The 12088-nt window shown below is 43.8% G+C and overlaps 1 protein-coding gene across 6 annotated transcripts in view; it reads left to right on the forward strand.

The window, feature by feature from the left end:
• ACOX3 (acyl-CoA oxidase 3, pristanoyl) overlaps positions 1-7115 on the forward strand; it is a 30027-nt gene extending 22912 nt beyond the window's left edge. For all 6 annotated transcript variants that reach the window (XM_083630327.1, XM_083630331.1, XM_083630332.1 and 3 more), the window contains exons 15-18: positions 1676-1850; positions 2900-2967; positions 3564-3650; positions 6228-7115. In XM_083630327.1, the coding sequence (XP_083486453.1) occupies positions 1676-1850; positions 2900-2967; positions 3564-3650; positions 6228-6347 (450 nt within the window). In that variant the 3' untranslated portion in view covers positions 6348-7115. The remainder of the gene's footprint in view (positions 1-1675; positions 1851-2899; positions 2968-3563; positions 3651-6227) is intronic.
• The last annotated feature ends 4973 nt before the right edge of the window (positions 7116-12088 follow it).

The following is a 12088-nucleotide window of genomic DNA, read 5'->3' on the forward strand; positions in this document are numbered from 1 at the left end:
TAATTCAGTTTCATGCCCACTATGCTGTTGCCATTCCTAAGAGCTCATCCAAACTTGAGGCAGAGAGATTCCAGTGAATATGGGAACAGGGATGGATTTAGGGCTTTGCAAGCGATGCTCATGCACTGGGTGCTGAGCCAAGGGTGCACCATCTCAGAGCCCAGTAAGTGAGGGACTGGGCTCTGAGAAGGTCCTAGAGTCCTCCTGCCCCCTTCCCAAAGCCTAGTTAGCACTTCCCAGCTTTGGGAAGGAGATGGGAGGGCTCTAGGACCCGGCCAGAGCCCTGTGCCTCCTTTCCCAAACCCGGTACCTCACTTAGCCAGCTTTGGGAAGGCAGTGCAAGGGCTGGGGCGGGGGCACCAAATTTTGGCCTCGCACATCGTGCTATAGTACTCAAGTCTGCCACTGGTGGGAAACAAGTATGACAAAAGCCTTTGGAAGAGCGTCAAAGGTAGAGAAGAGGTGCTGCGGACAGTTACGAGTGAGTGTGGATCAGGGTTGCCTAGTATCGTTGCTCCATCAGGAAGATAACAGAGAAGGGGCAGAGCATGAGAAAATAGCAGGAACAGAAAAAATGGGCAAAGTCAGTCCAGTGTTTGGACTGCCTCCAGAGATGTCCAGCAGCTCCAGCGCATGAATGGGCATGTCAAATAGTGGGGGTAAGTCAGGAACGTATAGAAGAAGAAGAGTTTGGATTTGATATCCCGCCTTTCACTCCCCTTCAGGAGTCTCAAAGCGGCTCACATTCTCCTTTCCCTTCCTCCCCCACAGCAAACACTCTGTGAGGTGAGTGGGGCTGAGAGACTTCAAAGAAGTGTGACTGGCCCAAGGTCACCCAGCAGCTGCATGTGGAGGAGCGGGGAAGCGAACCCGGTTCCCCAGATTACGTGACTACCGCTCTTAACCACTACACCACACTGGCTCTCATATACTAGCGAAGAAAGGGGAAAGTGGGTCATGGTGGCAGACCAATCCAAATTAAGAGTTCATGAAGCTAGAGGTTGGAAATGGACATTTCTAAAGAGCTGGAGGGACCAATATTATCACTTGGTTATGATGGTTCATCCTAGTTTAATATTTGCCAAGGTACCTACAGTGTATTAAATACAGCAGAGTGCTGTTACTCACACAGTGCTGTTACTCATTAAGGTACCACAGGGCTTCCTTGTTTGCTGTAACAGACTAACACCATGTGACGTACCCCTGGAGGCAGGATCTCGTGGCCTTCCCAACCAGAACTCCAGAGACAGTAGCATCGTTCTCTGGCCCAACCACTGTAAGGAAGCTCTGGGGGAGGAACAAGAGAATTGCAGATAACGGATTAGTGATGAAAGTTGCAAGACATGATGCCCAACCTTGCCTCATATTACAGAAGTGTCACGATCCGTCTTGCATACCTGTCCCCCTGAAATCGCACGAGAGATGTTCAGCTGGGGTGCAGTCGTGTTGAGTTCTATATATGCCACCAGCATTCCTTCACACAGTTGCTTCAGAGTGCAATCTGCATCACTTTTATGCAGCACAGATTGCCCTGAAGGATACAGAGAGGATAGTAAGAATGGGCCTTTCAACTTCTTTTTGGGTGCCTTTTACTTAACTATTGCTTTTGAACAGTTAGTAATCTTTGCCTGGATTTGTAGCTATGGTTGAATTTTTCTTTCTTTCTTTTTTCAAGGTGTACTATTGTCGTTCTTTAGCTATAGCTTTTATTGAGCACACTGTTTTGCAAAGATATCATGACTACGTCCACAGTTCCAACACACCAGCTAGCCTCCAGCCGGTACTGAAGAATATATGTTCGCTGTATGGATTATGGTCTTTAAATAAGCACATGGCAGTGCTCTACCAAGGTGAGATCAACATTCTGCCTACATGGTAAAATTTAGAATCTGCAAACACTTCAAGGCTCTTACAAATTTACTACAGTGGTACCTCAGGTTACATACGCTTCAGGTTACATATGCTTCAGGTTACAGACTCCGCTAACCCAGAAATAATGCTTCAGGTTAAGAACTTTGCTTCAGGATGAGAACAGAAATCGTGCTCTGGCAGTGCAGCAGCAGCGGGAGGCGCCATTAGCTAAAGTGGTGCTTCAGGTTAAGAACAGTTTCAGGTTAAGAACGAATAAAGTACTTAACCCGAGGTACCACTGTACTGCGTTTAAGTAAGTAAGTTCAAGCACCCAGTGTAGTTTCTGCACCAAGGAAGCAGTAAATACAGTCTTACAGCTTTGGTCTTTTAGCCCAAGTCCTTTTCTACTGCACAGCTCAGGGGAGCTGTGTTTTAAGATACAATACTGAATTTCCTAAACCTTTTCTTCTGGCATCCAGCCTCTTACAAAATTTGCCTTAAGCTGTGGAGTGCAATCTTCTTAAAGGCAAAACTTGCAAGGTAACTAAAGGCCCCATCTGCACTGTACATCTGAAGCAGTACCATACCACTTTAAACAGCTATGGCTTCCCTCAAAGCATCCTGGGAACTGTAGTTTGTTAAGTGTGCTGGGAGTTATTAGGGAAACCCCATTCCCATCACACAGCTACAGTTCCCAGAGTTCTCTGGGAAGAAGGATTGATTGTTAAACCATTCTGAGAATTGTAGCTCTGTGAGGAGAATAGGAACTTGAAGGTAGAAAACAAAGTTTTTGCCTTATCTCTGTCTGTTCCTCCCAGGACTGTCGCTGACCACGGCCAGCTCAGCTTTGGCGCTCAGCAGTATTCTTCCCTTTCCAGAGAGCCACAATGAGGCACTTGGACACCAGATTCCAAGTCCTCTTCCCATTCACCCATGAAGGGGAAACCTGCTCACTTTCAGATAACATTCTTCATACCCCACAGATCTAGCAGATTTTTTGATCCAATATGAGTCTTTTAGCTTCATTATCATGATAAATATCTTTCAGGTGGCTACGTTTCAGGTGCAAATGCTGGCAGATTTGTGCAAGATGCAATTCTAGAACTGTGTTCAAAGGTATGTTCCCTTTTGGTTTAAATATTATGCTGAGTAACCTGTAGAATAAGAGTCCAGGGGCAGCAGGGGCCCCAGACTCTGAGCTTCCTTTAAACAAAAGTGCAAGTCTCTAGCCTTTAGATTAAAAGCTATGAAGTAAAATGTGTGGGCATCATTCAAAGCAATTGGTTTGCAAGGTATATAAGCCTACTCTTGCCTTTCATTGTTGTTAGCTTATGAGTGAAGTCAGAGCTGTGATTGATGAGCACTACAGAGAAATTCGAGGCATACAGGCCCAAGTGAAGACCCCAAAATGCTTCAAAATGACCTGGAACATCCTTCTTAGTGGTTTTTTTTTTTTTTAAGGAAACCCCCAAAATAGTTGAGCTTCTTTTACACTTGATTCCTGCATTGCAGGGGGTTGGACACAATGGCCCATGAGGTTCTATGAAAATGAAAATTGGAGAAGATTATGGAGCTTTCCATATTAGAAATCTGAAACTGCTGGCTGTTAGTGGCTTGCCAAAATAGTTACGCTACAGCTCTGTAGTTTATTGCTTGTTGTAGAAACCTAATCAGAATACCCAGTTTCTAGTCTAACTTTTTTTCCTGCACAGCTGAAGCAAGAGGCTGTGGCTTTGGTAGATGTGATTGCTCCTCCGGACTTCATTCTCAACTCGCCAATCGGCAGGGCTGATGGAGAGGTAAACAAGTCTTTTTGCAAAGCTCTGACTCAGGTTTACTGTGCCTCTTTTTGAACTTTGTGTTTTCAATATTTGTGCTTTGTTGTGTGACAGTTAGAAACTGTGTGTGTTTGGGAGTGGCTGAGAGGGAAGACCCACAGTCTAGCAGCATGAATATATGTTGCATTCTTCTGATGCTGGAAGTAAATCCACCTCAAACCGCACGTTCCAGCCTTTCTGATCCTTGAGTTTGAGGCACCTCTGCTTGGGGAAGGTAACCATTTTAGAAGAGGTGTCCAGGAAACCGTTCCACCAGGCCAAAGTAAATGAAGTAACTTAACAAACTGAAGAACTTTGACTGTAAGCACAGGCTACAGAGGAAACCATTTGATGTGCTCACCAGCTCTTTGATAATCTTGGAACCTGACTGCATTGTTCAGACTCTGCAGCTCAATTCAGTTTAGCCATAATGTTCTTTTGAAATGATTTATCTGTTTATTTACTCTAAACATTGGTCTTCTCCTGATGCCTTGATACCCACAAGTGGGCCCTAGCACAAGCTGTGGTGGCATCACCATAACCTCCTTTTTTATCCAGCTTTTGGGGGTTTTAAGGAGAGAGGCAGAAATATGAACAGAAAATAATATAGTGCAACTGACTTTCGGGGTTGGTGTGTTGTGCGACAAGCACACAGAGTACCATGAGATTGTGTGTTTGGAGGGGGAGGCTCGGTTAATTTCATTGTCCACAGGTTGTACATTGACAATAAAGGTATTATTATGATTATGATTATGAAGTTGAGAAACCCTGAGAAAGAGAGTGAGGGAAGGCAGAGCTCTTTTCCTTTCATTTGCTGCATAGAAAGGAGAATTTTAGCAGGAATTTTAGCCTCTGCTGAACGGCACCTGCCAGAATTCTCTATTGTGTTGGGTCACCCTAGAAAAGTTGTTGTTGTTGTTTAGTCGTTTAGTCGTGTCCGACTCTTCGTGACCCCATGGACCAGACCAGCCAGGCCCTCCTGTCTTCCACTGCCTCCCGCAGTTTGGTCAAACTCATGCTGATAGCTTCGAGAACACTGTCCAACCATCTCGTCCTCTGTCGTCCCCTTCTCCTTGTGCCCTCCATCTTTCCCAACATCAGGGTCTTTTCCAGGGATTCTTCTCTTCTCATGAGGTGGCCAAAGTATTGGAGCCTCAGCTTCAGGATCTGTCCTTCCAGTGAGCACTCAGGGCTGATTTCCTTCAGAATGGATACGTTTGATCTTCTTGCAGTCCATGGGACTCTCAAGAGTCTCCTCCAGCACCATAATTCAAAAGCATCAATTCTTCGGCGATCAGCCTTCTTTATGGTCCAGCTCTCACTTCCATACATCACTACTGGGAAAACCATGGCTTTAACTATACGGACCTTTGTTGGCAAGGTGATGTCTCTGCTTTTTAAGATACTGTCTAAGTTTGCCATCGCCTTTCTCCCAAGGAGCAGGCGTCTTTTAATTTCGTGACTGCTGTCACCATCTGCAGTGATCATGGAGCCCAAGAAAGTAAAATCTCTCACTACCTCCATTTCTTCCCCTTCTATTTGCCAGGAGGTGATGGGACCAGTGGCCATAATCTGTGTTTTTTTGATGTTGAGCTTCAGACCATATTTTGCGCTCTCCTCTTTCACCCTCATTAAAAGGTTCTTTAATTCCTCCTCACTTTCTGCCATCAAGGTTGTGTCATCTGCATATCTGAGGTTGTTGATATTTCTTCCGGCAATCTTAATTCCAGCTTCGGATTCCTCCAGCCCAGCCTTTCGCATAATGAATTCTGCATATAAGTTAAATAAGCAGGGAGACAATATACAGCCTTGCCGTACTCCTTTCCCAATTTTGAACCAATCAGTTGTTCCATATCCAGTTCTAACTGTAGCTTCTTGTCCCACATAGAGATTTCTCAGGAGACAGATGAGGTGATCAGGCACTCCCATTTCTTTAAGAACTTGCCATAGTTTGCTGTGGTCGACACAGTCAAAGGCTTTTGCATAGTCAATGAAGCAGAAGTAGATGTCTTTCTGGAACTCTCTAGCTTTCTCCATAATCCAGCGCATGTTTGCAATTTGGTCTCTGGTTCCTTTGCCTCTTCTAAATCCAGCTTGCACTTCTGGGAGTTCTCGGTCCACATACTGCTTGAGCCTTCCTTGTAGAATTTTAAGCATAACCTTGCTAGCGTGTGAAATGAGTGCAATTGTGCGGTAGTTGGAGCATTCTTTGGCACTGCCCTTCTTTGGGATTGGGATGTAGACTGATCTTCTCCAATCCTCTGGCCACAGCTGAGTTTTCCAAACTTGCTGGCATATTGAGTGTAGCACCTTCACAGCATCATCTTTTAAAATTTTAAATAGTTCAGCTGGAATATCATCACTTCCACTCGCCTTGTTTTTAGCAGTGCTTTCTAGCGCCCTAGAAAAGAGATATGGGCAAATGTAAAGATACAGGGAAACTATTAAATGAAGGTCTCATTGTTCCTCCTTGAGATCAAGGTGACACCACTGCAAAGACTGAACATTTTGGAAATGAATGCCGTTGCTGAAACCATTTCTGTTTTTCTCCCCCTCCAGCTGTATAAAAACCTGTGGAGCACCGTTCTTCAAGGCAATAAGGTGTTGGAGAGGCCATCCTGGTGGTCAGAATTTTGTACTAATAAACCTATTGTAGGTAGGCTAAGATCAAGAATGTAAATGTAAATTGGAGAGGCCCAGCAAGGGCGTGGATAATTAATCGTAATCTGAAATTATTAGATAAAGGATCATGTTGAAGAAGGTAATTTTTGTGAAGGAAAGGCCTTTGAAATAGCCTTTCAGCCCGTTTCCATGACTACTGGCACAGTGAGGGACAGTGCAGCCTAGTTTACACCTTTCTCACTCGCGTCAGTCGGTCAGGACTTGCGGAAATGAAGTCACTTTAAAATGGGCTGCTACTCAGAGCCTGAAGTGGCCATGATAGTTGAAGTCTGAATTCCAGGTATGGAAATAGCTATAACAAATTGAAGGAAAGTTATACCTTTGCAAAGTCAGCAGTGTGCTCTGTTCATGTAAACTTATGTAGTTCCCTTAGAGTTCCTGCAGAGGCCACTGGGCATGCACAATTTCGCCCAAAGACCTAAAACAAGTTCACTCTCCTGGAATACAGAGCAGATAAGGACTTTCTAACTTTGATTAATTGTCGTATCTTGTACATCTGTAGTCAAATGTTTTTAGTTTCTTGTTTAATTCATGGTCCACTTGAAGTTAATGAAAATGTTGAACTTTATATCACCTTACCAGCAGTCTGCATTTTATCCACACTTTTTAATTTTAAGTGTAAGTTGGTGTCAGAAAATCCTAGTTTAGTATCTGTGAAAGGTAAACATAATATATGTTATACCTGCTACATATTTTGGGGAAAATGTTTTGTGCTGACAAGATACAGCAAATGTTAACAATGATGAATAAAATAGTTTTATTTTATATGCATTTTTTTAAATCCATAAAATTAGTGAACATTTCTGCTTTAATTTTCTGCTACACTATTGGTTCCCTTTAAAAGGATAAACATGCTGAAAATAAAAAAGCAGTTTGAAGTACAATCTTGAATGCTGAGTGCAGAAACCTCAGCCTCTCACAAGGATCTTTTCTGTTCACACTGTTCAGAAGACTGTTGTTGTTTTTAACAAGGTAAAGTCAGCATGTTATTTCACAAGATGACTTTGATAGATGTCAGAGAGAATGGCTTTAACCTTACCTCTTCCTGACCTCTAGTTTTCATGTGCGGAGAAGGCACACAAAAGCATTCAGTCATCTGAACGCTTTTCTGCAGCTTGTATCCACAAACACATTGACCACCTCAAGGAAAAACAAGTCAGATATTCTCACTGCACACTCTGAATCCAAATATTGCGTGGAACGCTTTTATTATTTATCCCTATGCCTACTACCTCCATTACCTGATAAGCAACACTTGGATATATACTCCTACCAACAACCAGCACTGGGATATACTTCTGCAGTTTTGCAAAAGCTTATCTGCTTCTTCTTTTCACAAATCACTTTTGATGACAAGCACCTTTTACAAATCTGGAAACAGAGTCAGAGATTTTACTGATTACCTGCAAAATGTACTTTAACAGAATTGTGGCCTATTATCCAAGTGGACTTGCCACCTCCAGGTTTTACTTACTGCAGGTTCATCCATGGAAGTCACATTTATTTCCTGTAGGATCATGTACATCAGCACGCAGTTCGAGCATAACCATCACACAGTGTTCTACCTGTTTTGTTTCCACTATGCTCTAGTTCTTGTCTTTAAAGAATGCAAACATAGGGACACGAAGAACCAATCGAGTTTTAGGTTTTTTTCTATAGGAAACCTGAGAAAATGGGTTCCTCAGTTTTATTTCCTGGGGTTTACTGTTTTCATAAGCGTTTTAGGTAAAATTGTGTGAGTGGTGTGTGTGTGTGGGGGGGGGAGAGAGAGAGAGAGAGAGAGAGAGAGAGAGAGAGAGAGAGAGGCAGAATAGAATGAATGGAAATTGTGGTGTAACCCTTGGTTTAGCACCCAGGACCAAGTTCAAGTGTATAGGGGATATTCTGACTAACAACCACACTAATCTCTGTATCAACTGGAGATTGAAAATATAAGGTGCAGTACACAAATAGATTTTAGTCCAGAATGTTCCACCTTCTCCCAAGATGCTGCTATGCCAAAGGAAGTCTGTGCCCTTAGGCTTTACTGACAGTTAGTTTGGGGATGCAAGCAATGACAGCAGAATTTGAGAGCCACGCAATAAGGAATTCCAAGCAGCAGGTGGCAGCAGAGAGGCTGCAGCCCCAACTGGGGAGCCTCCAGTAGGTGGCAGCAGAGGGCGGTTTCTGTGGCTCTGCAGCTGAAGGCAGTAAGAATGGCTAAGGCGAGTCTAGGGTAGTGCTAAGCTTCCCCTCCTAGGTCAATTTCAACTGATAGTTTTTCAGCCAAAGAAGCTCAGCATTCCCCTCTAGTGGAAGCATTCTACAGGAGACCAGTTCAGACCTTCAAGCTTCTCTTCTTCACAAGCAGAAAATGCCTTGTCTCCCTGAACGGATCTGTGGTCCTGCTCTCCAGAGGGCACTTATCTTCAGATCAAACCAACATCAGCTGCTTGACAAGGAGCTGCAAGTGGCCCAGGCAACCTTCACTTTGTTAACCATTACAAAAAAATAATGGTGTGCAACACTGTCCAATGTGCAAATAAACATGGCGTGCCGCGTTCAGACACTATGTTTTCTCTACGCTGTCTGCTTGTTGGAGAGCAGTATTCTCTACAGCTTTGCATTCTGCCCTCAGTTGAACATTTGACATCTTGGCAAACTGGACACTGAAGCCTTTAGTGCTATTGTCCAAATTCTCATAGATGCGTAACAAACAGCTGAAGCACATTTGGAGAGTTGATGTGGCTTCCATGTGTAAAGACACACACACACACACACCATGTGTGGCTTGGAATAATTCCCCCCTGTGCCCCTGCCTTAAAAGGGGCCTGGATTTATTAATTAAATCACTCTATATCCCAGGGGTCAGCAAACTTTTTTTTGCAGGAGGCCAGTCCACTGTTCCTCAGACCTTGTGGGGGGCCAGACTACATTTTGGGGGGAAATAGATATCCCCCCCACGACTCTCCCTTCCCTTCTCCACAGCACCGGACGAGCCCCAGTGGCTGCTTCCCTGTGCCTTGCGAGCGGCAGGGGCTGGCAGCAGCGGAGGGACGATAAGTGGTGCGAAAGGGCTGGCTCCAGAGAGGGGCTGATTAAAATGGCGCTCGGCCAACATTGGCTCAACAAAGCCCAGCCCCCTTCCTCCTCTAGGCAGGGCGGGGAGAAGCCAGGAGGAGGGAGGGAGGAGGCGCCACCGCAGTGGGGAGGGGCGAATGGCGCAGCCTGAACTATCAGGATCCCCACGCCTATCCACACAGCGATTCCCGGACTGTCCATGGGTCAGATCCAGAAGGCAATTGGGCCAGATCTGGCCCCCGGGCCATAGTTTGCCAACCCATGCTATAGCCCATCCTTCCTCCTGAAGGTGCCCAGGGCGGTGAAATGTGCTCCTTTGACTCACCTTTAGCAGCAGGTTCAGGGCAGACAAAAGGAAAATACTTCATTGTTTAACGAGGAATTTGCTGCCCAAAGATGTGATGGGCACTAGGCGAGATGTTCTAAAAATAGAAACACTTCCTTGTGGGGTGTATTTTGAGCAGTTGAAATGATAGTTCTTACAATAAAGATTATATCATCATCATCATCATAATATGTTAAGCATATGTTAGAGTTGGTGGAGATCCAGTAACGTGTTATTAGAATGTTATATCTCAATAGCTGGACATAAAATTCCTATTAAAAATGTTTAATATGGAATAAAACTCATAGAATTTGGATGAAACCGTTTTACTGGATGTGTGAGACATCTTGTCAGTGATTAATGGTTTTGAGGAAACTATGGCAGCTCAAGGGACTTCACTGTAGAGCTCTGTGCAGCATAATCTATTGTACATCTAATGTAATGAATACCTTATGGTTTAGGTTAAGCAAACATACTTTTAAACGCACAAGGGTTGAGAGTGATGATACCAGTACTTTGGCTACCTGTTGCCCTGATACTTTTCTATGGTGAATAACCCAGGCTATAGGACTTTAGGAAGTTCTTATGCACCTTGCCTTGCAAATCTTCTGGCTGGATCTATGAATTCTTACTGCCTCACCAGAAATCTCATCTCGAGCCAAACCATTGTGTGCAACAGCTGCCCTATCTGGACCCTCTAGCTTGGGGTGAGAGAGTTGTGCTAGACTTCACATATTATATACTGGAGACATCTATCCCCACATGGGGCTAGGCAGATCCAATGTGTGAATTGGCTTTGCTGGCAATAGCAGGGCTTAATTTATACCAGGGGCCATATTTGAATGGAGCAAGAGCTGAACCGCCAGTAATATGGGCTCCACCTACTGACTCACTCCCACCCAAGCCAAAACAAAGGCAAAGCTCTTTAATCCCCTTTTCTACAGTGGGAACAAGGGCTTTGGCAGAGCTGCTCTCCATATGGGCTTCAGCTGCTCAGGGCCTGGGAACCAATGGGAGCTTTTCTTTCAAGACTAACTGCTAATAATCACCAGGATCACAGCAAAGGATTCAGTCATTTACTGTGGAACTCCCTGCCTATTGATATCAAGCAGGCACTTTCGCTCTGTTCTTTTCAGCACTGGCTAAAAACACACTTGCTTAGCAGTGCTCATATGAATTTTAATCTGTTTGAGTATTTTAATTTTTTGTATGTTTTAAAGTATTGTATTTTTTTCTGAGTTTCCTTGTTTTAACTTTTTGTAAACCGCTTTGAAGTTGTTGTGGGTTTTTTTACACTCAAGCGGTGTATAAATTTAGTGAACAAACAAACAAACATTTTAAAAACCTATCCTGCTTCCAAGGGATAGATTTAGTGTCATGTATAGTTTGGCCCTTTCTGAGGCAGATAATGTGGGTTGAATTATTTCTGGCGGCCTTCATTGTTGCTGTTTACTCTGGGGGAGGGAGTTGCAGGTTAACAGCCCTTTGCCTGGCTCACTTGTATGATAAAAAGCAGCTGATTTGCTAATTTTGGGATCAAGGACCTCGCTGGCAGCCGGCTGGCAAGCCTCAGGGGTGGGGCAGAACTGTTACCTGCAAGTCTAAGCTATTATTTTCTGATAAATATTTGCCATGCCTCACTTAAAGCCAGATTTAATATGATATAAGAGATCTGTCAGCAGATCTATCAAATGGTGTTCTCTTTTTAAAGAAGCAGCCATAGGAAGGGGTTGCATTGGAGCTGTTGCATACCCCAGAGCGACTGTTAGCTGCGGCAGATGAAACAAGATGGCACAATATGTTTGTATTTGTGAACTGCCCTGTGACCTTTGGAGGAAGGGCTGTAGAATAATAATAATAATAATAATAATAATAATAATAATAATAATAATATTCTCCCGAAAGCTCTTGGGAGCAACATTTGCACATGATGGAAACTGTTTACAAACAAAGAAAGAAACCAAAACCTTCATCCTGCAACACTGGAAGTCAGATCCAAACCATGCATGTTCTTTGTCATTAGTAAGTTGGCCCTTGAAGTGGAATGATAACATATTTATGAAAGACAACTTCTGCTACCATAGTGGCGGCCAGCAAATAAACTGAGGCAAGTGAGCATGTAAAGTTTTGCTGAGCTGAGCTGGTATCCCCTTGGTGGAAATTGAATGCAACTGAGAAAGAAAGTGGTCAGTGCTGAGCATATTTTTTTTTAAAGCATTAGTTATTTAATGTATACTTATGACACCCACTTTTGTACCGTACACATTTACAGTCTCTATGACGACAACCTGTGCTTTAATCATGATAAAAGATCAGGCACAAATGGAAGTCATCATCTCTGTCCTGAGAAGAC

Source organism: Podarcis filfolensis (genome assembly GCF_964270895.1).
Source record: "Podarcis filfolensis genome assembly, chromosome: 9".
Lineage (NCBI taxonomy): Eukaryota > Metazoa > Chordata > Lepidosauria > Squamata > Lacertidae > Podarcis > Podarcis filfolensis.